General features: G+C 37.1%; 2 protein-coding genes across 9 annotated transcripts in view; one reads left to right on the top strand and one right to left on the bottom strand.

Moving 5' to 3' along the window:
* The first annotated feature begins 224 nt into the window (after window positions 1-224).
* cenatac (centrosomal AT-AC splicing factor) lies at window positions 225-12,201 on the top strand. Of its 2 annotated transcripts, XM_079816006.1 has the most exons (11): window positions 225-428; window positions 2,696-2,859; window positions 2,937-3,035; window positions 3,163-3,229; window positions 3,315-3,377; window positions 3,599-3,660; window positions 7,517-7,631; window positions 7,725-7,755; window positions 10,455-10,550; window positions 11,195-11,327; window positions 11,410-12,201. In XM_079816006.1, exons 1-11 carry the CDS (start codon window positions 312-314, stop codon window positions 11,513-11,515), a joined length of 1,053 nt encoding a protein of 350 aa, XP_079672132.1. In that variant the 5' UTR covers window positions 225-311; the 3' UTR covers window positions 11,516-12,201. The 2 variants fall into 2 exon arrangements, with proteins under 2 accessions (XP_079672132.1, XP_079672133.1); XM_079816007.1 differs by lacking the exons at window positions 7,517-7,631; window positions 7,725-7,755; window positions 10,455-10,550; window positions 11,195-11,327; window positions 11,410-12,201 and having other exon boundaries at window positions 227-428; window positions 3,315-3,403; window positions 3,599-3,996.
* arhgef12b (Rho guanine nucleotide exchange factor (GEF) 12b) overlaps window positions 11,714-27,400 on the bottom strand; it is a 111,009-nt gene continuing 95,322 nt past the window's right edge. For 4 of the 7 annotated variants that reach the window (XM_079815998.1, XM_079815999.1, XM_079816004.1 and 1 more), the window contains 12 exons: window positions 25,960-26,060; window positions 25,804-25,881; window positions 25,587-25,662; window positions 24,494-24,661; window positions 24,248-24,335; window positions 21,820-21,897; window positions 21,633-21,742; window positions 20,904-21,170; window positions 16,828-17,067; window positions 15,346-15,572; window positions 13,309-13,384; window positions 11,721-13,185 (listed from right to left, as the gene is read on the bottom strand). In XM_079815998.1, the coding sequence (XP_079672124.1) occupies window positions 13,112-13,185; window positions 13,309-13,384; window positions 15,346-15,572; window positions 16,828-17,067; window positions 20,904-21,170; window positions 21,633-21,742; window positions 21,820-21,897; window positions 24,248-24,335; window positions 24,494-24,661; window positions 25,587-25,662; window positions 25,804-25,881; window positions 25,960-26,060 (1,583 nt within the window). In that variant the 3' untranslated portion in view covers window positions 11,721-13,111. Of the gene's footprint in view, window positions 13,229-13,308; window positions 13,385-15,345; window positions 15,573-16,827; window positions 17,068-20,903; window positions 21,171-21,632; window positions 21,743-21,819; window positions 21,898-24,247; window positions 24,336-24,493; window positions 24,662-25,586; window positions 25,663-25,803; window positions 25,882-25,959; window positions 26,061-27,400 lie in introns of all 7 variants that reach the window. The other 3 variants (XM_079816002.1, XM_079816003.1, XM_079816001.1) reach the window with 2 other exon arrangements.

The following is a 27,400-nucleotide window of genomic DNA, read 5'->3' as shown; positions in this document are numbered from 1 at the left end:
TATAAATGGCTTAACTGACTTCAAAATCAAATCCTCTATTCACTGTCATTATAAAGCTGGGAAGAGCCAGGACATTATTTAATATATCTCCGATTGTCTTCGTCTGAAAGAAGGAAATCATGGGGTAATTAGCATTTTTGGGTAAACTATCCTTTTAGTAAAGGTTAAAGTTTATCTATAACGTTACACCCCAACCACAAGAGGGCGATGCTGCATATTTAACCACACAAAACGTCACTGTGTTTGGGAAAACCTCAAGTGAATGCTAGCTCTTGCTGCAGTGGCTAAAGAAACAAACCCAAAGTAGTCAAATGGGTGCATTTTATTGCTCTATCTGCAAAAAAACGGATTTTTCTGGAAAAGGACACATTCATGGGAAAAGCCACCAGAGTAAACTTAAAGTGATTCTTGTCAAATTCATGGAGAAGGTAAGTGTGCTAACCAAACAACTAGAATATGCTACGATTTGGGCGCTTAAGTCACAGATAATGTTTGAAATGTATTTTGTTAAATAACAAAACATCCAAAAGAGTGAGTCATGTTTTGCAGTTCCTTCTAGTAAAGTGTTATCAAAGCGAGTTTAGTGGCTGTATGAAGTCAGTTCAGGTGTACATTAACTATGAATGGGTTCAGATGGTTGACACCCACAAAATGTCTTAAAAATAATAACGTTACTACTTTTTCCTTTTGCAATGTGTGGAGGCTTATTCTGCCAATGAACTAAAATTGCAACCTTTTAATCTCAATTCTGAGAACGTGTCATAACTAAAGTCAGAATTAGTTATAAACTCTGAATTGCGAAAACTATAATTCTGACTATAATTTATCACTCGCAATTCTAACATTTTCTCGGAATTGTGAGTGGGGAAAAACAATTGAGTCGCAATTGCCGTTTTTATTGTGAACTTAAAGGGTTAGTTCACCCAAAAATGAAAATTCTGTCATTAATTACTTACCCTCATGTCGTTCGACACCCGTAAGACCTCCGTTCATCTTCAGAACTCAAATGAAGATATCTTAGTTGAAATCTGATGGCTCTGAAAGGCCTCCATTGGCACAATGCACGGTACACTCTCAAGACCCTTAAAAGGTACTAAAGACGTCGTTACAAAGTCCATCTCACTACAGTGGTTCTACAATAACTTTATGGAGTGACGAGAATAGTTTTTGTGCGCAAAAAACCCCTAAATAACGACTTATATAGTGATGACGATTTCAAAAGCTTCGAAGCGTTATGAATCAGTGAGTCGAATCATCATTCGGATCGCGTGTCAAACCGCCAAACTGCTGAAATCGCGTGACTTTGGCGATCCAAACTGCTGAATCGACTCACTGATTCATAACGCTTCGAAGCTTCATGATGCCGTGTTTTGAAATCGTCATCACTATATAAGTCGTTATCTAGGGTTTTTTTTTTTTTTTTTGCGCATAAAAACTATTCTCGTCACACCATAAAGTTATTTTAGAACCACTGTAGTGAGATGGACTTTGTAACAACGTCTTTAGTACCTTTTAAGGGTCTTGAGAGTGAACCGTGCATTGTGCCAATGGAGGCCTTTCAGAGCCATCAGATTTCAAGTAAAATATCTTCATTTGTGTTCCGAAGATGAACGGAGGTCTTACGGGTGTCGAACGACATGAGGGCAAGTAATTAATGACAGAATTTTCATTTTTGGGTGAACTAACCCTTTAACGTTGTATTATATAATTCTCAGTTTTTGCATGTGAAAAATTTTAATTGCTATTTACAAACTCAGCATTGCAAAAAATAGTCAGATTTTGCGACTTTATTTGTCGCAGTTCTCACAGTTCTGATTTTTCCTCAGAATTTTGAGAGATAACGTTAAACTCATTATTTTATGAAGTCACACTCGCAATTCTGCTATAAAGTCCAAATTTCATTTAATTCCGTGGCGGAAACAAAGCTTCATATGACATTAAATGGTTAGTTCACCCAAAAATTCAAATACTGTAATTTTTTTTTTACTCACTCATGTTGTTCCCGCAAGATTTTCGTTCATCTTCGGAACACAAATATATTTTTATGATGAAATTTGAGAGATTTCTGTCCCTCCATTGACAGCTACGCAACCACCACTTTGCTGGATAACAGATATAATTTAGGCTTTTATTCACATTTGAACATGATCATTGAACATAAACAGAAGTTTAACCGAACCTGCTTGACACGCGAGAACAAACCTCATTGGTTCTCACGGAAGCTCAAACGTGCTGCGTAACACGAGAATGAACCTCATTGGTTCTCACACATCAAGCGGACATGTTTGAGCTTCCGTTTACCACAACTGATGTGCGAGTTGATGAATGTCTATGTGAATAAAAGACTAAATTCAATCTGTTCATCACATAAAGCGGTCGTGTCTCTTCATAAAATCTGGACTAAACTGCTCAATTCATAGGGATCAGTTTTATGATCTCTTAGCGTAGCTGTCATCGGAGGGACCGAAAGCTCTCGATTTAATCAAAAAGATCTTAATTTGTGTTCCGAAGATAAAATTCTTACGGGTTTGGAACAACATGAGGATGAGTAGCCCAATTAATGACAGAATTTTCACTTTTGGGTGAACCTTTAAGTATGACTTGAGTGTCAAAGTCCTATTTGGAGCCACTACCTGAAATAAACGAGATCAGCTCTGTATCTGCACAGATGTAAAATTCCCAGATGTTATTGCAGGTCAAAGAAGCGCGGCGGACCATTAAAAATCCTCAGGTGGAGAAATACAGTCCCTATCATGACGACAAGTTCTGGTGTTACTGCTGCGCGCGGGAGGTGCTGAAACACGTGAGCGACAGTAACATCACTGTGCTGTATGGAGGACTGCTGGAGCACATGAGCACGTAAGATCACACACGGAAACATTTGAGAAACGCATGCAGAGCTTGCAGTGAATTCACAGAGCGCTTCTTTATTTCAGCCCAGAGCACAGGAAAAACACACACAAGTTCTGGTGGGACAATAAAGCAGATCCCAAACTACGGGACAAGTTTATCATAACAGAGGAGGAAACTGAGAGGTAGTTTGCTTGCTTATTTGTGTTTAGAGAAATGTCTGTGTTCATAATAGCATTTAGTACACACGTACAGACACTAAAAGTTTGCTGGTGTTCTACAGAGAAAAAAATTAATGCTTTTTTTTGGTAGATTCAAGTCTGAGGTTTCCAAAGCTCTTGAACAGTTTGAGGAAAAAGAGGATGTGTTTATTAAAGAGGTAAAGACATTTTACAGGTTCTTTCCGTGGAAATGGTTGTCGGTTCAACCATATCTGATGGTTTCTTCTCTTCCTTTGTCCTCAGCAAGCAGCAGTGATCCGATCTCAGGAGCAGCACAGACTGGAGGTCCTTCAGTCATTATCAGAGGTTTGTTTTCCTGGGATGCTCCAAGCGTATCCATATCTCAGTACTCATCTGTTCTGTTTGTTTGATGTCAAATATTAACTGAAAATGTGAAGCTTTCAAACCCCAGTGTTAATGAGCATTTTTAAAAACGCCATGCATTTGTCAAAGTAATTCCTTTGCTGGGAAAATGATGTTAAAGAGACATGGACCATTACTGTTGACTTTTCCTGAATCAAACTTAGCCTGATCCAGAATTGCTACGACCTGCTGAACTGGACCAGTACAGCAACAAACAAACAGCCAGGTAAAAGAAATGTCAAAATTATGGCCAGTGTTATCCTGAAACGTGAGGGATGCACCAATATCCATTCCAATGCACTTGCGTTCAAAAGTTTGGGTACAATTTACCGAAATCCATATCATGTCACAATCGTTCAAGCGCGGAAAGACGTTAATAAAACTTCTTGTCACATTTACCTCAGAAAAACCATATCCAGTGTCCATAAACTCGTTAGTCAACTAGACATATTAACTCTAGAGAGGAGCATTTTGCTAAATATAGGCATCATATTACATATTCATTATAACCTTTAATGTTTTTCAATATTTAATGTTTGAATAAATCTGGCAAGTTTTTATGACAGCCACCACCGTTTAAATGTTTATAGACTGTGTATAAAGACTGGAGTAATGATGCTGAAAATTCATCATAGGACTAAATTACATTTTAAAATTAAATTATTTTAAAGTGTAATAACATTTCACAAAACTAAATTTTTACTGTGGATACAAAATGCAGTCTTGGTGTATTGAAGCTTGTTTCTGCCACTAAATGAAAAATTAAATAGGTAATATCTTGCAATTATGAATTATTTAAAAATGATACACGACCCAAAACTTTTGATGGGTATTGTGTGTGTGTGTGTGTATATATTAGAAGTGATTTTATATGCATCCTATACCGTGCAGTTTATGCAGAGATAGACATGTGCCGGTAAACGGTAATATATACCGCAATAATGAACATGCACAATATTGTTATCGTGGGCACTTCAAAATACCGTGAATAATTATTTATTACGAATTATTCAGATTTTTAGAATGAATTTTAAGAATACTTTACCCATCAACGGTTTAAAATTAAAAACATGTCAAAGAGGAACGTGTCAAAGAGGAATGCGCACTGATGTAAATAGACCGTGCATGAGCCGAGCACATGGCGGAATGAGGAGACGTGCTGAAGTGCACATTCATTCTTCGACAGCAGAGGGCGCTGACGGAACAGCAGAAATGCAGCCGTTTCCCCAGTAATCACCAAGCGGCAACCTCCCGCAGTTTCTCTTGAAGCCAACACGGAAGTGCCTCAAACTGCAATTCATCGACTGGCCGCTAGGGACAGGATCCAGAAGGGAGCAGAATCTCATTGAGCCCCATGTTAAAATGGCCAACTTTAGAGCAGAATAAAACATGTTTACAGCCTACAGGTACAAATTGTGCTTTTGGTCTATACGGCTCATTTTGCCCTTCATGACAACGGTGAGGGGGGTGAATTTTTTTATAACTCATTTGTTTACATTATATAAAGCCTTAAAATTCTGCATAATTAAGGGCGTGGCCATTTCGAGTGACAGGTGGATAGCCATTTATCTGCTGTCTGTTAGTCATTGCGTCACTTAAGCTCCGCCCACGTCCCGCCTTTTTGCCCATTTTCTGTTATCCGGGAGTGACGCGCGATGACGCGCTGCCAAGATGGCTCGTCCCTACTTTGCGCTTCAGAACGGCTCATCAGAATCCTATGGGTGACGTCACGGACACTACGTCCATATTTTTTTTATAGTCTATGGTAATCACATAACCTAATACATAATACTTAAAGACTTAAGACTATTAATTTTCAAACTTGCATTTTATATTTTAATCTGGACTAAATTACATGCCCTAGATATTGTTTGAATATGTTCTGACTGTTGTTCAATCACACACTTTACAAGGCTCCAGTATTTAACATTAGTTCCTTCATTAACAAACTGACAATGAAAAATACTTCTAAAGCATGCATTAATCTTAGTTAAATGTAGATTTCAGCATACCTATTGTTCTTTATAATTCTTTTGCACTTTAATCGGTTTTAAATATTTGTTTAGTTTATACATTTTTGTGTATTGCTTTATTGTATTTAAACGTTATAAGAAAGTGATTTAACCTGTTATAGTATGACAACACTTTTTTTGCAACTTATTTCAATATCGTGATAATACCGTATACCGTGATAAAAGCTTCAGCAATTAATCGCAACATGAAAATTTGATACCGGCACATGCCTATGCAGAGACAAATAAATTGGGAAGAGTATAACGGATGGCAGAGACAGATAAACATAAACACCAGTCAAAACATTCTATATACATAAGATTATATTCAACTTTATTGTCATTGTGCGGAGTAGAGTACAACGAAAATCGTTAAAACGTACTCCTTATGATGCTTTAGTGTTTAGAGTTAGTTTTCTGTATCTATGTTCTAGATCAGGGTTCCTCAAGCTCAGTCCTGGAGGGCCGCTGTCCTGCAGAGTTTAGTCCCACCTGTGATTTTTCTAGTGATCCTGAAGACCTTGATTGGTTTGTTTTATCAGGGGTGGAGCTAAACTCTGCAGGGCAGTGGCCCTCCAGGACAGAGTTTGAGGAACTCTGTTCTAGATGATGAAAATACTATGCTGTCATTAAATTGCAGCGTTACTAGAGATACTGGTGCATCCCTGGGGTCCGTTCTTCGTACCTCGCTTAATACATCTGAGATGATTTGACAGATCCCAGATCTTTTAATCGTGATAACTGATGTCTGGCTAATTTGGTTCTTCAAACGAATTTGCGGATTGGATTTAAATATCTGGATTAAATGATCTAAGATCACTGTGCGTTCTTGTTGTTTTCCCTGAAGAGGGCAGATGCATCGATACTCGAAACCATGATCAGCAATGCAGCGATTGGCTGGCGTCAAGACAGCAACGTAATGACATCATATAATTAAAAAGCCGCCTGGCAAAAAACCATAAAAACTTGGCAAATTACACAAAAAAAAACACGAATATCTGGACCTTTTATAAGAAAACAGCTAAACGACCAAACCAACATAAAAGTTATAATGGATCAATGATCAATGTTTTTTTTTAACATTAACAATTATATTCACGATTTTATACAGTATTTGTACACCCTTTACATTTTTATTTCAATGTTGTAATTCAATTTAATTCAATTTGAAGCAGATTTGTAACGTGACCGTATTAAAGTTTCTTAAAGGTCAAGATCAAATTCTCTGCATCTCCTGCGCTGCATCAAGCCACTCCCATAATATCCGTCATCACTTAAATTAATGCACGGCTCAGATTAACTGTACAACATGTGTGTAAACCTCCAATTAAATTATAAAGTAATTATTCCATCATAAATAAATCTCTTAATCAAGTGGCTGTGTCGATAGTGTTATACACATTATAATATTATATACATATACAATTTAAAATTTGTATATTATTATTTAAAATTATTATTATTGCCCAGTAATGAACTCTTGTAATAAAGTAGCAGTGGCTGGGACAGATTTTAAGTATCACCTCAAGATGCAATCTAATCCTGTTTACATGAAATAAGCCTGCTCGCGAGCAGGTTTAAGCCTACGGACCTGTTGCTATGACAGCAAGTCCAGGATGAGCGTCGAAGAACCAAACAATCCAAGATCATGCCAAATCGCCAACAATCAAATCCAGCTAATGGAGTTAGCGAGGTACGAAGAACGGACCCCTGATCTTTATACATATATACAGTTCTAGTCAAAAGTTTGGACACGTGAAACTGGTTTTGTAGACAAAATATACATTAATCCTATAGATGGATTTCTTTAGTTTTTCTTCTGTAGTTTTCATTACCATTTTTAAGCTCTACGCAATACCCATATTTCAATTTATTTTATAGTTTTGATGACTACTATTATTATAAAATGTGGAAAATAATAAATGAGTAGGTGTGTCCAAACTGTTGACTGGTTTGTGTAATAGCAATTTCTCTTTGTCAGTGCTGAGAAATACATGTTTTAGTGTCATTTGATGACTAGAATCAGAGTTTGTAATGTCTAAAGCATGAGTTCTGATGTTTGATGATAAGTTCCCACAGTCGCTCTTATGAAATGGAGGCACAGCCCGGGCCGAGCCACGAGGATCTCGCTTCTCACAGTCGGTGGAATGAACCAGGATTTGGCTTAACCTTCATTGGTTACCAGGTATATTCTCTTACACTATATGCATGCAACTATTATTGATTCGATTAATAAACGAGGGCAGGCATCATTTTGGTTTGCTGTCTGTATTTGCAGGATGCATCCAGCAGTGGAAATGTTCATACTGGTGAGTAAAGTGGCAGCGCGGAGCACATGTGAACTGATCATCTCTTTAGCTTTACAACTAGTTACAGCACGAAATAAACATGAATAAACATCAAAAGGTATGTTGAAAGATACAGTGGTCTCATAAATGCTGTGTTTTAACTTTCAACTGCAGATGTCAATAAAACAGCCCGTGGACAATATATCACATAAACCCTATTCACACGGGATTAGTATTGCCTGGTGACCTCTAGTAATTTGTAATAATTGTGGAGGTTATCTGTGATCTTAATCCCGTGCGAATAGGCCATATCTGTAATTTGTAAAGTAAAAATTCCCCCGCAAATGACCTACCATATTTCACAGAACACCGAGGTCATGTGATTTAATATTAGTCCTGTGCGAATCGGCATTTGGCGGGGTCGTAATTTTTCAAGGTTTTTGTTTCCTGTGCACCTTTTTATCCATCTTTCGCGAAGAATGGAGGCTGCGTTGGAAACTTTTTGAAGTTAAAGGATTAGTTCACTTCAAAATGAAAATTTCCTGATAATTTACTCACCCCAATGCCATCCAAGATGTTCTTGTCTTTCTTTCTTCAGTGGAAAATAAATGTTTTTTTTGAAAAAAACATTTCAGGATTTTTCTCCACACGATGGATCTCAATGGCAACCAAAATGTTGAAGGTCCAAATCAATGCAGTTTCAAAGGGCTTCGAATGGCTTTAGAGGACTCTGCGCAATCTCAGATGAGGAATAGAGTCTTGTCTAGCGAAACCATCTGTCATTAAAAAAAAAAAAGTTATATACTTGAACCTAAATTGCTCATCTTGCGCTGCTCTGCGACACTCGTTGGAAAGGTCGTGCTAGACGTAGGCAGAAGTACCGCCCCTGTGTTTACAAAGCACTCGTGCGAAGACTAATACAAACATCCTTTAGCAAAAAAAGGTTAAACAGCGATGTTGGATGATTTTGAAGTTAGAGGTTTTTGTGTAAAGAGCTTTTGTATTAGTCTTAGCATGTTCACTTTGTGCGGTTCCGCCTTCATCTAGAGCAGTGGTTCTCAAACCTGTCCTGGGGACCCCCCCCCCACCGGTGCACATTTTGCATGTCTCCCTCATCTAACACACCTGATTCAACTCATCAGCTCATTAGTAAAAACTGCAAAACTTGAATTGAGTGTGTCTGATGAGGGAGACAAACAAAATGTGCAGTGGTGAGGGGTCTCCAGGACAGGTTTGAGAACCTCTGATCTAGTGACCTTTCCGACGGAATTGTGCAATCCGTGGCACGTCGCAGAGCAGCGCAAGATGAGCAATTTAGGTTAAAAAGTATATAAACGTTTTTTTTTTTTTCTTGAAAATTACTGATGGTTTCGCTAGAAAAGACCCTATTCCTCAGCTGGGATCGTGCAGAACCTCTGAAGCCCTTCGAAGTGCTTTGAAACTGCATTGATTTGGACCTTCAAAATTTTGGTTACCATTGTGTGGAGAGAAATCCTGGAAAGTTTTCCTCAAAAACTGAATTTCTTTTCGACTGAAGAAAGACACGAACATCTTGGGTGAGTAATATATCTGAATTTTCATTTTCAAGTAAACTAATCCTTTTAAATCGATAATTCTAAACCGAAAGTAAAATGTGCACGGCCGCACAGGCATTCATAGCACGGTTACCGCACGCATTATACTTCCACTTTAGATTTAGTGCCAATTCAGGGGTGAATTGCTTGAATGGTCAATATTATTCTGATTGAAAACCACAACAACTGAACCGTACAATGACAAACTCAATTAAATAGGTGCTTTTACAGTCCGCTTTGAAACCAAATCTTCCGCCGTCGCCTTGAATGAGATGTGACTCCTGCTGCTGGTCTGTGCCGTGACTCTCGTTCGGCTCACGCTGCACGTTCAGTTTTTAATTGTAGTGTCTGTTCTCTAACTGAACACAAATTATTTCTGTTACTATAAAAAAATCTAAACGACGGTGGCAACACAGACTGTCGCCTAACATGTGTAGCAGCATGCAGTAAGGAACATTCTAGTGTTTAACCTCAGGAAAGCCATTCAGTGTTCATAGCTTGTTAGTCAGCACCAAAAATAACTCTAGTGGAACACTTTGATAAATATTATTACATATTCATTCTATTCTTATACCGGTCTTTCAGTATTTAATGTATGTTTGAATAAATTTATGATGAAAACAAGTGTTTATGACAGCTACTATGTAAATGTTTATATTTTACAACTTGTATTATTATTATTATAATAAAAACAGCCTTCAGTCTCCATGAAATCAAATTGGACCATTCAAATTTTTTATTATATATTTATTATAAACGATCTATCTAAGCACAATTCTTTTTAAATTCATTTGTAATCTTTAATCAAAATAAACGCATCAGAGAAGAGATGCAGAGGGGAAGTTACTGGCGCAAGGGGAAAAGATGGACAACAGCCCTTCACTATCTTCCATTGGAGAAAAGTGAAGCCGCCAATGTCTGAACTTGGCGCTGGCATCTTGCACTTTGGCTTCACTTTTCTGGACGTGTGCGACACACTTGTAATGTACCAACAGACAAGGTTTACACCATAAAAATTAGAAATTTACGTTCTATACCCTATATATATATATATATATATATATATATATATATATATATAAATAAATCGAATCACAATTGTGTCAATACCCAGGTGTAATACTGTCCACGTGTGTTGAACTGTAGGCGCTGTACCGCCGTGGCTATTGGAAGAGCCTGATGAGGGCTCAGGCAGCGGACAGCAGGAAATGGGACCCTCACTTCAGGAGTTCCTCAAACACAGTATGTACTTCACTTTCATGGTGACTCTGTTTTTGGCAGATCGAGCTGGGTTTACCCAGTCTAGTAACAAATAAATGTTTAAATATCACTATCACAACCTCAGACCTTTCCGACGATATGCGTTTTGTCAAGATTATAAAGTAGTTGAAATAAATTTTGTAATATGAAACCTGACAACTCCCACTAGGGGAGGAGCCCTCTAAAATAATTTAAAGTATCTTTCCACGGTAACAACGTCCAATTTCAAAGTAGTTTTCACAGGAAGAATTTTGAAGCTTTCGAAGCATACCTAATTTATGATGATTGCTAAAATATGTGATATGAAAGGGCAATAAACCAAAAGAGTGACAGTAAAGGGGTTAAAAGAATGTAGTTACACAAGTGCTATTCATATTTTAATTAAAAACATTTTATAATAATACTTATCAACAAATAAACAATCTTCCAGTCATCGGTTTCTTTATGGTTATCCTTTAGTTGCGATTTGAAATTTTTTTTTGTTATTTTTATTAGGTATATCTTCCCATTTTGATCTTACTCTTTATATATTTAAGCACAGTCTAAGTTAACCAGGGTTACGTTCAACTGCAAGTTGTATTCTTGTATGTACTGTAACTGTGTATGTTATGAATGTTGAATCACAGAGGAGAAAGAGAAGCTCAAGAAGCTTCCGCCCAACCGTGTGGGTGCGAACTTTGACCACAGCTCACACACTGACGCCAACTGGCTGCCATCTTTTGGACGCGTGTGGAATAGCGGCAGGCGCTGGCAGTCTAGGTGAGCGCTAATTCTGCACAAATAGCAGGCTCGTTTAATTCTTCTCATTTTTACTGACACCCCCCCCCCCCTCTCCCCTCAGGAATCAGTTCAGGGAAGAGGAGGCAAAAACTAGAGGGAAGAGGAAGTGGGAAGATGATGGGAAAGCAACAAAGAAGCAAAAGGGCCTCAGTAATGGAGACTTATGAAATGGATACACCAATTACGCTGGCTGCAGGAGGACAGTACGGCGTATATATTGCTTTTCTCATATTGGGAATAACCATGTAAAGGGAGTAACATGCTTCAGTTTGACACAAATTACGGCTATTACATGTTTGTTTTAGCTTGTGAATATGTGAAACAGTCGTTATGAAGGATTTGTACGAGAAATGAACAGCACCGTTTGTGTTTCCAGTTTATTGAATACATTTTTTGCTACAGATGTTGTGTAATTTCCTTTTTTTGGTCTTAAATCCAAAACAAAAATATCCTTCCCACTCTCCTCAAAAGGTAAATGTGATAAAATGAAGACACAATGTGCAATATCTTCTTTCCATTTGGAACAATACATCAGTCAAATTGAATAGAATCTCATCTATTAGAGCTATTTCATGTTCTCAACGGAAAGCCAAGACCATATTAATGTTCAATAATATAATAAAATACCTCAAACGTCTAGACAGAATAATAAAAATACAGATTACATTAATATTAAAGGATACCTTGCAGTCTTTTATTTTTCTTCTTTTTTTTTAGTAGTTTCTGTTAAAATAATACATGACTGAACGCTTTAGAATGCAAAAGAAGAAGAAAACGAGTCTCTGTAAGAGATGCAGTGTTGGTCATAATTGTACAATACATTACATTTAAAAATGGACCGTTAAGGGTCTTCATCAAGTTCCTGCGTTGAAGCTTCTTTCTATTTAACTTCATTCTCAAAACCAAGAAAATCCGAAAGATGGGTCGGGCCGAGCTGCCGGAAATACGACGCTTCAGCCCGACCCGACGACATTGCGAAAGGTCCGGTTTTCCCATGGCCTCGCGCGAGCCAGAGAAAACGCTTTCAGTAGCTTCATTAAATAGCATGTGGTTTATTAAGAGAGGAGGAATGAGACACCACCACAATCGTCAGCCTCATTTCCATACTAGTATCATTTGCCTTCATCGTCAGTCGGCAAACATCGGCAGTTCCCCTTTGAGACGTCTCACGTGATCGTATTCTCCGCACATCTAATAACGTTCTCTAGTGTTACAGGACTTCAATCAGAAGTTCTCAACGCCACTCACTGCTGATTGTGACATCACATATACCACATGCCAGATTGAAAAGGAAGTCAGACATTCGGTTTATGTGAATGTCTGTCTGTCTGAACTAATCACTCTGTCATCATTATTAAGCACACGTGCTAGTGAGGTCAAAGATCTGTGGAGCTACCCAAGTAAAAGATCATGTGACCACTCAAGCTGTACTTTGATTGGGTGAGTCGATATTAGCCAATGAAACTTCATGAAAAAAATTCATGCAGCCTGGGGGCATTTTGCAGATCCACGCTTACATTTACCGGTTTTCTTTTCCATCCAACGTGGTTCATCAGGACAGCGTGGTTTTGGCAACGACGGAGACAAATGTCTTGTGTCCTCATTGCAGATGGTCGAGTGAGAGGCGATGAAACTTCCTCGCATGGCGATCGTTCTCAAAGTACCATGACGTGCGCTCGTCTCTGCGGGTGTGCAGAGATTTGGAGCGAGTGATTGGGGTCGTCCTGTTGCGTGAGTGTGAGCAGAATCTCCGGATCTCCTGTTCATTCTGTCTCGTGCATGAGCGTTGTTTTAGGAGGAGCAGGGCTGGAGCAGCCCAGTGTCTCTGTGTCTCCTCCTGTCTCAATAAACAGAAAGAGCTCCACTTCACTAACTTTTATCTGAAAGAAGGATAAAAAAGAAACTATGAGAACTATGAAATCTCTTTTAGGGTGTATATATAATGGCAGTACCGCGCTACCTTTGTTTTCCTCTGTGTCAGTAGCTGTTTCCTCTGATAGCCTTTGGCGTAGCTGGTTATACTTGATTTCTGTATCCTGGAGAAAAACAAAACAAAAACAGAATCAAGTATTACTTCAAATTTGTGACTTGAGCCAAACAGGCATGTACCTGTTTTATTTGATTATTTTTTCTAAAATCTAAAAATCATTTGCCAACATGCAGTGGCCCCAGAAAATATTTGGTCAGTTTGACATTAAAATGTATGAATCTCATTGCATTAAATCAGGGGTTTTCATTTCAAGGGCCCCCTGTCATAAAATATAAAGACAGCCAATTTATCTTGCAATCCAAATTATAGATTGCAAGAAAAATAGTATGTGTGATGTTCTATCAAAAATTTAACTTTTGGACATTATCCAGACATTTACAGAAATTACAGCATTTCTTAACAGAATGTTAGTTTTCTTTTTATATTATAAAAACATTTTCAATTCAATTCAAATGTATTTGTTCAGCACTGTTCAGTAAATACAATTCTAAACAGCCATAGAACCAGTACGCTTGCAAAATTGTAAGGAGAGATTTAAACATAGAACTAGAATTTTCAGAAAGATTTCATAAACAAAAAACATGCAGTTTTCATTTGTTTTTAATTATTACTGTTAAAATGTGTTTTGTAATTATATTGTCTCTCAAATTCTCCAGGGACCCCCAAGAATCTCCGGTGCTTTGAAAACCCCTGAATTAGATAAAATATCAAAGTGCCACTTATTAAAAAAAAATTAAGTTATGTTTTTAAATAACAGTAAAACAATATAAAAGGGAAGTATTGTATTGAAGCTTGTTTCTACCACATAAAAAAAAAAAATTGTAAATGGGCTTTTCACAATACATACTTTTTCTCAAGTGGTTTATATCTCTCAATTCCAATTTTATAACTCGCAATTCTGATTTTTTCCTCTCAAAACTTAGATATAAACTCGCATTTCTGAGAAAAAAAATCTGAATTGTGAAAAGTCTAAAGTCGCAATTACTTTTTTTTATACTACCAAGCTTCCATAGTATTGTGCCACTTCCTGGTTTTCTAACATCATGTTTACAGTTAATATGACCTGTGGTTACTCTGTGAACTTGAGGTGAACCGACTTCATACATCCACTAAAACCACCCAAACACTAGTTGATTAAAGACACAATGTAACTTTTTTTTCTTCAAAAGGAACAACATTTAAATAATGAGTCAGTACATGATCTATCCTCTGTAATGTGTTTTTTGTCTTTCCGTGAGCACATTTACATGCACACCAGTAAGCTGATAACTCACAAATATCAGCTTATTGAAATAACCAGTTTTCCCAGTTTACATGCAAACCAGTAAACTGACAACGCAAGTAAACAGTGTTTACATGACTTTATTAATAAATCGGTTTATTTCCTTGTAGTGATGTCAAAAATAATAATTTCCGTATCTGACTCCGAGTATTCCATATGTTATGTCAGTTGTGATGTTAAATATAGCTTACGTGTCAGCGGGAAACTTGCGGCTATAGTACACTCTCATGAAATTACAGATGCAGCGTTTTGACTGAACCACTTCTACTGCACTAGAGATGATAACACATTTTTACAATTTTCTGGGTCTTAAAAGAGTCTGCGTTTGTGATTATATTTCCTTCTTTCTTTCATGCAAAACGCTCACTCGGTCTAGATGTGTTTAAATCTGCTCCACAAGTGTGCGTTTCTGTCACCTATCACACATGCGCATTTCATTAAGCCGACAGAAAGCAGGTTAATGCGTTTACATGCAGCGCAAAATCGGGATAAGAGGCAAAAAAACGACCTGTTCCTACCGGTTTCTGCCTAAGCCGTTTATGACCTTACTCCGATAAAAGAAAACGGGTTACCGTGTTTACATGACCATGTTCGTTGTCGGCTTAAGAACATGCTTGTAAACGCACTCCCTGATTGACTATGGTAAGCCAATTACTTATAAATACTTTTTGGTCATTGTATATTTGTCTATCCGTGACCGGTTTTCTTGGAGGGCAACATGTCACCTTCAGGTGCTGCAGATTGGCCTGTAGAAGACGTATATGGGTCATGATCTGTCTGTTGAGGTTTGGTCCCCCGCTGCTCTGAGAGGAGGAAGAGAGGAGCTTCTTCAAGTCGATGCCTGAGTCTCCCCCGGCGACAGGCTCCCCGCTGTTGCCCTGCACGTCGTCATCTGTGCTGCTCTCACCTGAGCCTCCATACACCTCCAGCACCATGTAACTGCCTGCAGAGACTGACAGAAAACGAACGAGAGGAAGGGTTACAGGATACGGCCAACAGAAAATGTAAATGTAGTGTAAAAAGTAGGCTGCTTCCAAATGTGCATACTTGCCTACTATAGAGTTAGTGTAAACAGTACAGTATTTTCCAAAAACTAAATCAGGCATTCAAAACATATGCAAAGTGCACAGATTTGGATTTGTGCCAAATGAAGAGCCCAAGATTATTTGTATAGCTGCACATTTCCCACAAGCCGTTTATAATGTTTGAGCTAAACTAAAATACAGTTCAGTATTAACTAAAATATATCTTTATAATATGTGTAAACACTTTGTTTTATTTACTGGTATTTTACATTATTTCAACATGTAAATGTAATTTTGACCCGGTGCAACTTATTTTCTGAAATATATGTTTTGTACGAGAAGCATGTACAAATTCACAGTATTAATAAAACAGTAGGAAAAACGTACCCAGACAACCTACTACTTCAGCTGAGATTCTGAAGTGTGCATACAACAGATCTTTGACTTTTCAATCCCATGAGGCCACAGGAGAGGTGAAAATGATAATGTAGTACGCCCAGATTACATTCATACTACACACATTCGTTCTATATTGAACTGTTTTAACCGTTGTAAAGTAACAACTTATTTAAAAGTACCACCTACGATTTTGAGCGTTTGTTTCACTGATCAATATAGCACTTGTCTTGGTCTTTATACTGGCAACTGCTGGTGTGGATGAAACATCACATAAACTGACTCCACTATTTGTGACCAGTTAAAGCTGCAGTCTGTAAGTTTTACCTTTTTGTTGCCATCTCTGTTTGAACCCTGAAATCGCAGTTATTTGTGCATCGGCACAGCTCCTCAGCGCGAAAGAATCTGATGTTGTGAGGTGTATGTGTCTATCAACGCATCAGTTGTCAACGATGATTGTTATTTTGATAAATGATCCGCCACCTGCAGCATCCTCACATGCAATAGCATACTACCTGGGACTCCTTCTTTATGTATACAGACGTGATGTAATGACGCAAAGATGAACGGCGGAAGCTCGAATTTTCCACGGAAAGCTATTAGTACCACTCAAATTATAACATTGTTACAAGCTTACCGCTGTGAATCGGCCATGGTAAGGAGATCGTTTTGAACACTGGCTGGTTACGTACTTGCTCAAATTGATTTTGGATTATTTTTAACCAAAAACAGTCGGCAGCTTTAATATTTGTTAAAGGGATAGGACAAAACAGGACAAACACACACCACAATCCTCAGACGTCTCAAAGAAGCCTGTGTCTCCGGAGGGCAGTTCCTGTGCGTTCTCCCCTCTGTTCTCGCCCCTCTCTGAGCCGTTCTCAACAGTGGACCCGATCGCAGCGCTGTCCTCCGGCCCCTGCTGAGAACCTGTCCTCGCCGCATGTTCCCGTTGCTCTCCTCTATCTGGGTCTCTGTCTGTGTCCTGACTGGACATGTGGTTAATCAGGAGCTGCCTCAGTGTCGCCACTAAAGAACACAAAGAAATGAGAAATCGACAGATTCATAGGGCTGCAACTAATATTTTGAAAATTGATTAATCTTTTGATTATTTGTCGATTAATCTATAGATTGTTTTTTATTAATCTATTGATTATTTTCGGATTAGTCTATTAATCCATTAACGTAATTTTCCCCCATTTATGAGAAAACGCTTACCCACCACTGCAGATTTATTTATTTTTTTACAGCTTTTACCGTAATATGGTAGGGAACACTATTACGCATCTTCTGAAAGAGCACAGAATCTCAGGATCAAAACACAGGCGAAGCAGAAACAAGTGATATAATATGTAAGCAGATGCATATGTAAAATAACACAATCATCAACATTAAACAGCATATAAATTAAAACGTCCTAATGTATGCTCTTTCTTTTGAAATATTGCATGTTCAGAGATTCATACAACAAAATATTCTGGGGGCCATGAAACTTTTGTGAAAATTATAAAAAATGCTTGCAGGGAAAGAGTTAAGTTACCCAGCAATAGAAGCATTGCTTATGCACATGTAAAACAAGCAATCATCAAACATTAAAGAGCATATAAATTAAATTTAAAACTGCTTAAGTTACCAAATTAAATCTTGACCCATGAAGAGGTAAACGACTGTGAAGCTTTAGGGGTGTTGATGGACTCAATCTACTCCATCTATGTTTTAAACATCATTCTGAATCCAATCCGGATGTAATCTTTGACAAAAACGCTATTTTCTCAGCTTTTTGTTCAAAAGGTTGTTTTTTATGAAACTTCAAGAGTTGATAAAAAAAGAAAACAGCGGCTATTTGCACTAAGTGAAAATAACATTTTCTTAGCGACAGATGATATGTACTAAGTGAAAAAGCATATTAAGTGAAAATATATATTCTATTTATACCATGTAAAAGTAGCAGTTCTTTGCAATATGTGTAAATAGTAATTACATGCAATTTATACTTTATTTTGACAGATACATACTATTTGCACCTCTGTATTGTTGTACATTAACAGGATGCAGTATTAACATGGAGTGTAAATTATTATATTTATTAAAATTATTAAATGGATGCTGCCTTAATGGGACAATAAAACCCCTTCCTACACCGACCCCTAACCTACCCATTAAATGCTTTTATTATTATTATTAAACATTCTGTTAGGCACTTTATTTATACTTTAAGAACATTTTCTTAATTATTATTGAAAGTAAATGCTTTTCTGATGTGATATGTGATGGGGAAAAAGGGAGAAGAGCGAACTCGGCAAAAGGTGGATTTGAACCCGGGTCGATCGCGTCAAAACCTAGATCCTTAAGCCTAACGCTTTACTGACTGCGTCACTGAAGACGTCGAAATATCTTGTTTGGCCCAAATAGGCATTGTTAGACGGAGCTAGTGCGAATAGCACTTGCCAACAAGGCACGCTATTTGCACTTAGTGTAAATAGACACTACGAAAAAAAGAATGCATGAAGCTAGATTTTTTTTAAAGCAGAGGCTCCTGTTCTTTCTTTTGATATATTGCATGTTGAGATATTCATATAACAAAATATTCTGTGAGTTTTCTGAAAATGATCAAAAATGTTGGCAGCTTCTTTAAAAAACACTGATGTGGAAAGAGATAAACAACCAACAACGGCAACTTAAAATGCTTTGTAACCGACTGCAGATAGTACGTTTGAGCCGCACCTCACATTTCACATCCACGGCAGCTCTGGAGGTTCTTCAGATGAATGCAAATCATTTCTCTATCTCTGTGAGTAAACTAATCCATCTAATTATACAGTTTTGTGCGGCTCTCCCATTACATGGCGCGGCAGATTACTTGTTGTCCAGGGCGGTTTGTTGACGTGTCGTTACAGCCCTACAGTTATATAGGGTTACAGTTAAAGGCACAATATGTACGATTTTTGGATTAAAATATCCCAAAACCACTAGAACAGTGTTATATATTTTGCTGACTTGTGTACTTACATTATCCCTAATGTTTCCAAGAATGTTGAAATCCAGAGAAATCAAATGACATCATACCCGCGTTAGCCTCGATTTCTGGTTTTATTTTGTAGAAACCGTGGAAACACCAAAGATGCTTTAATATACTATGTGTTTTATTAAACAGGTGAGCAACTGTTTGAATACATTAATTGACAGAAAACGAATCATTGTTAAACAGCTCAACACAGTTAGTCTTATTGTTTAAATCTTGTTTTCTTGATTTACCGCGGGTACCATGTTTTACCATGACTATACCCAGGGTTCCCACTCTTTCATGAACACCAGATTCAAGGACTTTCAAGGACTTTTTAAAGCACCTTTTATTTTAAATCAAGCACAACAAATACGATAAAGGTGGGTGTGTTACTGCCAATATATCAAATACCTACTATACCGTTGTCTATCATTAATGCAGTAACGCTAAGGCATATACTGACAACTAAAATACAATTTCCAATGAGGAAAAATTTCTAATTTTACAAAATCCAATGAGTAAAGAGGCTGGTGTACAAGAGCGAGCGAGTTTTCACGAGATTCAACTTATTCCTGCTTTTAACATTTATTTCACACTAGTTTTAGTTTTCTTTTTTATAAATCATTACTTAATTATAACTTCAAAATATAGAGATAACATTGTATACATGAATTTTCCAATTAAATGAAAAGATATGGACAAGTTAATTGTTGTGCATTAAAAATATGCAAAATTATTTATTAAATCACCTGTACATGTACCTTTTTAAAAATCCATTTGAAGGCTTTTAAGACCTGCAAATATATTATATTTAACATATATAATTGCTGCCGTAATAACGGCCCATTTCAAATGTTTACGTGCTTTTCTTCTTTTAATTTTTTGAGCAGTGATGAAATATATCGCTCTTGTAAATACTCGCCATCATTTCAGTAAGGAAAGTCTAGAATAAATGCATCCAAATTACAGCAAAGCACAACCGTACGGTGGCTTGCAGTGGTCAAAAAGAATATAAACAGGGAATTTTTAAGTGATCTCGAAAACTCAGAGATGTGGATTTGGACGATAATAAAATCACTACACGTCCTTGGTGTTTGTCTAAAAACAGTAGGTAATTCGGACAGGGATTTTTACGCGGGTGGTGGGAGAAAAACACTGACATTCTGGATTTTGGCTGCAATAAAATCACTGACTAGCCCCTGACAATGATGAAAATACCACACGACCCCACAAGAAACAATTACCATCCGAATAGGGCTTTTGACAGTAGATGGCGCTTATGGAACAGTAGAAATATATTGAAATAGCTTCCTCCCGTAGCGCTGGTTTGTTCTGGCTTTGGCAGCGCATGAAGGCCAACGTTTGTAATAGCACCATGCTACTCTAACAAAATGTAGTTAATGCTTAATTCAAGCACTTTCAAGGACCTATCTTTGTTTTCAAGTACTTTCCAGGCCTTGAATCCATGCGTCTTAAATTCAAGAACTTTCAAGTACTTTTAAGAAGCGTGGGAACCCTGTATATCAATCTAGCTCACTGCAGAGTGCAACAAGTGTCTCATAGTAGCATTATAACATAACTTTCAACACACTCAAATGTGTCTATGATAAAACAGCGCTGCCTTACCTCACATACGCATGAGCAGAAGCAGCGGAAGTGTTCGTCTGCGACTTAATAAAAGCGAAATCAAGGCATCATAAAACTACGCCTTTATTTTGAATAAGCGACCTCTAGTGGCAAAATTTTACATATTGTGTCTTTAATCCCAGAAGTTGTTTTGTTGGATTTTATCTGTCCCTATCCGAATTAAGTTTTCAGTTTCGGGAGAGGGGTAGCTCGTAGAGGTTTATCTTCTACTCACGTGTTCTGAGAGCTTCATCAGCTCTGAGTGGCTGGAGCTCAAAGGCCTCGGCCTCATCCTCATCTATGGCGATGCCCAGCCTCGAGCGCTGCTTCAGTAACGTCAGTCGATCAGTCAGATCAGCCACCACGAACGCTTCATCATCTTCAGCCTGATCCTGTAGTAAGTTTTCTTCTTTTTCTTCCTCTTCATTCTCCTCATCAGATTTGGTCTCAAATGGGTTGGTGCTAGATGGCGTGGTTGACATGACCTCAGTGTCATCTTTTTCTAAGGAAAATATACAACATATTTGAAGAAAACAATTCTGAAACATTTGAGGCTCCTAGCCAAATAAACTAGATATTTATGAGAATTAGGTGACTTTCACACAGGCAGTTTAAATCAAAAAGGCGCACGGTTGGCATGAAAAATTGCTAATGTGAAAGCTATAATGTGGACCCGGGAGTGCACCATGGTACACCTGTAGGACGTCTTCTGAGTTTGGTTGCAATGGAACTGTGGCACGATTCGTGTGCATGTGGCACACAACTCAAACTTGGGTCTGCACTTGTTCAGGAGGTGATGTAACATGCAAATGCGTTTTAGACGAAGTCATTAATTCAACAAAATGACTGAAGATAATGATACTGATACATTATCATTATCACCTCAAAATGTTGTCACTGCTCAACAACCTGCTGTGGTGAGTTGAAATAAGTGAAGAAACAAACAAACAAACAAAATGTTTACCTGGAGACTGATGTTGTTCCACATGAATGTTCCCTAAAGAAATGGGCTCAGAGTCTTTGTTTAGTTTCTGAACACCAGAATTCATCAACTCGACCTCTTCACGTTCCCCACTGGAAAACATGTCATGTTATCACATTAACTTACTGCCAATAAAACGATATAAATGATGTAGAAACCTTAAACTCACTCAGTCTGAGGTAATGGAATGATGTTGTGTAGTTTGGTCTTCATGCAGTCTGCTCTTTGTGTGATCAGACACTGCCACCTAGTGTTTGGAGAATCAAACAATCAAAACAGGTCATGAACTGCATTTAAAAAAAAAAAAGTATAATGTTATCAAGATTTTTACATTAAAAAAACCTTATTTAGATAAGCTATTTTCTATCCTGTTTTTGACCCTCTCTTTCGAACACACATTTTGATTCAAGACTTTGAAGTAAATGCCAACTGCTATGATTGGGTAATAGTTTTGCATATTAAAATAAGTACTTGGAGTTACCGCAGTTATAATTGCCAAAGGATGACTTGCGGTGTTTCGTGTAAATGGAACTATGAATGAATGTACCATAGTTTGTCTCACTTGTCATACTTGTTCTTATAGGCTATTCAACGTTCATCCTTTTCGATAAAATGAAATATTTGAAATGTCATATTTTAAATCAAATGAAAACGTAACATTTTACTGATGACAAAACAGAAGATGTCGCTCACTGAAGCTTTTATTCAGGATTACAGGGAATGGCTTAGATCAAAACAATAACAAAAGCAGCGTTCTCTACCTGCTTTCTTCTGTATATGATAATCCAACACATTAACCCCTTAGATGCAGAACAGCAAATCACAAGTATTCAGTTTGACTGCGGCACTGCTGTATAAGTACTCAGAACATATCAAACGATCTCTATCGGACTAAACAATAGTGACACATGGTGAAAAAACTGTTGCTCGTACTTGGGTGTTGCGTCGTAATCGATTCCAATATATTCTGCACTGAATTCTTTTTTATTTTCTCTCTCTGAAAATGTTTAACAACGAATCCGCAGTATAATGAAGTGAACAAACGCACAGTGTCTCACTGACACGATCTGACTGGAAATTTAAAAAATAAATAAAGTTTATCCACATTTTCTTAATGTTAGCATTACAAGGATTGCAATGGTTTTTACACAACTAAATCCTCAGAGGCATCTCTATAATTCTGTTGCTGGAGTAATCTAGCAACAAAATCTACTACATGACGTGTGAATCGGTGGGAAGGGCTAAAGAGGCAATGATGGAGAAGTACGCATGGATTTTCTTCTGCAGAGGCGATCTTTCGTCACAATATAAGGTAATGTGACAAAATCCGAAACGAGTTGTTTTCTGAGCTTGGTTTCAATAAAAAACAGTTTTTGGACTGACAAGGAAGTTTTGTGTTCTGAAACTAACAGGCTATTTTTTATAGTACAATGACCTCTTATATGTCAAAAGATCAAGGAAAACTGAACCATGAGCCATTTTAAATGTTAGCTATAATGTTTAAAAATCATTTTCGGTAACTGAAATAAGGCTGAAATAAAAATAAACACTAGATGGAAAAACTTAAATTAGAGATGTTGCCTTGGCAACTAACTGAAATAAATACATTTACTAATTAAGGCTCCATAGAAACAGATATATAAAAAAATATTAAATAAACAAAATTCCTTAAATTAAAATGAAAAATACACTACCAGTCAATCATTGGAATCATTAAGATTTTTTTAATGGTTTTAAAGAAGTCTCTTCTGCTTACCAAGGCTGCATTTATGTTATTAAAATGTAAAATAACTGTTATCTATTTGAATATATTTTAAAATGTCTTTTATTCCTGTGATGCAAAGCTGAATTTTGAGCATCACTACTCCAGTCTTCATGTCTCATGATCCTTCAGAAATCATTCTAATATGATGATTTGCTGCTCAGGAAACATTTATGATTATTATCAATGTTGAAAGCAGTTGTGTAAAAATTTTTTTTAGGATTCTTTGATTAAAAGAAAGTTCAAAAGAATAGAAAGCTTTTGTAACATTGTACTACCGTTCAAAAGTTTTGGGTCGGTAAGATTTGTTTTTTTTTTTAGAAAGAACTTAAAAGAAATTAATACATTTATTTAATCAAAATTGATCAAGTGAGAGTTTAGACATTTATAATGTTGCAAAAGCTTTATATTTCAGATAAATGTGGTTCTTTTGAACTTTCTTTTCATTAAATAATCCTGAAAATATTTTTTACACAACTGTTTACAACATTGATAATAATAATAAATGTTTCTTAAGCAGCAAATTGGCACATTAGAATGATTTCTGAAGGATCATGTGACACTGAAGACTGGAGTAATGATGCTGAAAATTCAGCTTTGAATCTTAATGATTCCAAACTTTTGACTGTAGTGTATATAAAAATAAAGGCTCATTCAAAATAATAATAAATACTATAATGGTACATTTGTGATTTTTAAATAACATTTGTCTACTGTTTTTGAGGCTAAACATATTGAGGTGAATTTTGTTTACTTAAACTGAATAACAGATACTTTGTGGACACTCTGAAAGGGCAGATAAAAAGGAATTATGGGTAAAAAGATCAGTACTCACGTCTTCTGCTCAGATACAGTCTGGGCCATTAGCTCATAGATCTGGGCTCCATTATCAGACATAGACAGCACAAAGAATGACCTGTTGTCTGTAATACATTCAGACAAAAATGTTATTTCGACCTACCCTTTATGCTTTTATTTTAATCAGGAAGCCATTAAACACCTTTAATAGTTTATTTGATTATGGAAGAAATTATTTTTGAGGTTTTTGCCAAAAGTACAATCTGATAGCAGTGCTCCTTACCGGTGGCAACCGAGCGCACCATCACAGTGCTGAGTTTAATGATTGGGCTGAAGATGTGTTTGGTCTCAGCGGTGCCCGCCAGATTCTTACTGTGGCATTTTAAGATCAGCTTCTCATCTTGCCTTTGAAGTAGCACCAAAATATCTTCCAGCAGCAATGTGTACAGCTCTGCACACACACATAACACATGTAATCATTTCACAATAATATTACATTAAAGTGCCCCTTATTATGCTTTTCGGACACTAACTTTCATGGAGTGTTATATAAATGTTTGTGAATGTAAAAGGTCTGGAAATGTTCAAATATCATTTGCCCTGTCAGTAGAAATTCTGAAATGACGTAACCCGGCTGACAGCGACGTCACAGGCATTTGGAGGATCGACGATGCCGTGACCGGAGCTTTGTTTTTGTTGTGTGTCATGCGTTTCGTGATAACGTAGATGGAATGTAGATGTATAAGTTATGCGATCACTTATTTAAGAGGGCTGAGAGACGAAATCTATCATCAAGGCTGAGAAAAGAACACGCTGCGACAGGTAAATGCCATTTAATCGCCGTTTTCCATGTTAGTGGAATTATTTTCTGAAGTATATGTAAAAATGTTTACATGGCTTTTTGGTGGGTGTCGTGTTTCGTATAGCATGTGTTCGGCTAATCACTGGTTCCTATTGTGCCGGGTTAGACCCTACTCTGAAGTAGGAGCTAATTTAATTTTTTATATTGATTTTTCTATAACTAAAATCATTCCCAGTTCCTGCGGTGCAAACACACCAAAAAAAGCAGGTCCTTCCGCCATTAGTTATAGGAACTACGAAAATGTTCCTCCAGTGCAAAAGCCCCTTTTAAAAAAGCATAATAGGGGAACTTTAAAAATGCCATATTATACACTTTTGCAGCATTACATTTTTGTCCTACTGTCCACTTATAATGCTAGTCAAGCTGTCTTGCACCAAACACAAGTCATAATTGTTCAAATGTAATCAAATAATCAAATGTTTTTCATGTCCATTTTCCTCAACAGAATTAAACAGGCTATTTTCGCTACTGCACCTTTAAGAGATCTTTATGTAAATGACCAAGCCACACCCACCAATAGTTTTATCTTTGTTGACCTTCCAGGATAGCGGTCCCTCATGCACCATCTTCCTCTTAGTCAAGTCCAAGTTCTAGATAGAGAGTAAAATTATTATTTTGTTGATAGCAAGTGATAATGTGTTATGCAACTTTTTGTAATATCCTGGTTTTTTTAATGGTCTCAGTTATATGTTGAAAAAATGGATTTCAATTAGATAAATATGAGGTCTCACCTTAAACTCCGCTATCATGGGGTTCTCGCTCTGTTTCAATGAGGACAGGTCCAGTCGTCTCTGGTAGTCCTCCAACCTCTGGGGGCAGCAGATGATCCAGGATCAGTTCAATATTGTCTGATCTGAGGTCAGGCACCCATTGTGTTATTTACTCACCTGTTTGTTTTCTGCTTCTTTCACCTCCTGATTGACGTGAGTGAGAATCTTTCGACAGCATTCGCCGGCTCTTTTCACTTTACTTCTCTCCTCAGGGTCCTCTGTTGTATGTGAGAATTTGACATGTCTTACAATGTGATTTGCTCTACCCCATCCAAAACTTACATTTCATGACAATTTAGTTTGTAATAATTATCACTGGCCAACTTCAAATGGCCATTTTATCATTTATGCCTGATACTTTATGTCATCATTTCCTGTATTGAGCTGCAGCAGAAATTCAGTTAATGTGAAAGCATTAAATAAGTCTGCTGATGATGTTACACAGATTCAGGATGTGTTGTTCACGCTAATTCTGGCTCATATGTGAACGCTCTAAACAGAAACAGACCTCACTACATCTTTAATCTCAAGAGATTAATTTTAGTATCAAACACAGTGACAAAATAGCAACATGTATTTTTGCTAATGAAGTGGACATAAAAAGGTAAATGATTTTTGTCAGATTAGCATATATTTTAATATTTAACATATTATTATATTATGCATTTTTGCTAATGAAAAGGACCGAACATTGTAAAGAATATATGTCAGATTAGCAGATATCGTAATACTTAAGATATTAATCTTAATTATAATTGTATGTATTTTAGCTAATGAAAAGGCTTAACATGGTAAAGAATATTTGTCAGATTTTCAGATCTCTTAATACTTAAGATATTAATTATAATATTATGTAGTTTAGCTAATGAAAAGGTCATAACATGGTAAAGAGTATGTCGTCATATTTGCAGATATCGTAATACTTAAGATATTAATGTTAATTTTAATATTATGTATTTTAGCTAATGAAAAGGGCATAACATGGTCAAGAATTTTTGTCAGATTTGCAGATCTCTTAAAGGTCCCATGGCATGAAATTTTCATTTTATGAGGTTTTTGAACATTAATATGAGTTAGCCTGTATATGGTCCCCAAGTGGCTAGAAATGTTGATAGGTATAAACCGAGTTCTGGGTGTCCTGCTCTGCCTTTGAGAAAATAAGAGCTCAGACGAGCCGATCTGGAATCTTCCCAGTATGTCGTCATACGGGGAACGGTTACCTCCCCTTCCTCTGCTTTGCCCGCCCAGAGAATTAGGAGAAAATGGATTCCGCTTATCAGTCGCGATGTCAGCACAGGCTTTACAAACAGACTTTTACCATTTGGATTCAACAGCACCGCCACAAACAGTGAGTAACAGTTTTCATTAATGCCTGATCTGTGATCAGTGATTTCTGATGTGTAGCTAATCATTCAAGTTCACGCAGACTTTCTTTCTAAATCATTTAATACTGTCAGTCCCACCGCTGGCCGTCTTGATGCCCTAAGCGTAATGCATCAGTGAATCAACCAGTGACTAAAACGATAAACTTCACATGGTTTCTGTTAGTAGCATGAAA

The sequence above is a fragment of the Gobio gobio genome (genome assembly GCF_949357685.1).
Source record: "Gobio gobio genome assembly, chromosome: 4".
In the NCBI taxonomy this organism is placed as follows: domain Eukaryota; kingdom Metazoa; phylum Chordata; class Actinopteri; order Cypriniformes; family Gobionidae; genus Gobio; species Gobio gobio.
The sequence above is the reverse complement of the archived record's forward strand: the minus strand, read 5'-3'. Positions and strand labels throughout refer to the sequence as shown.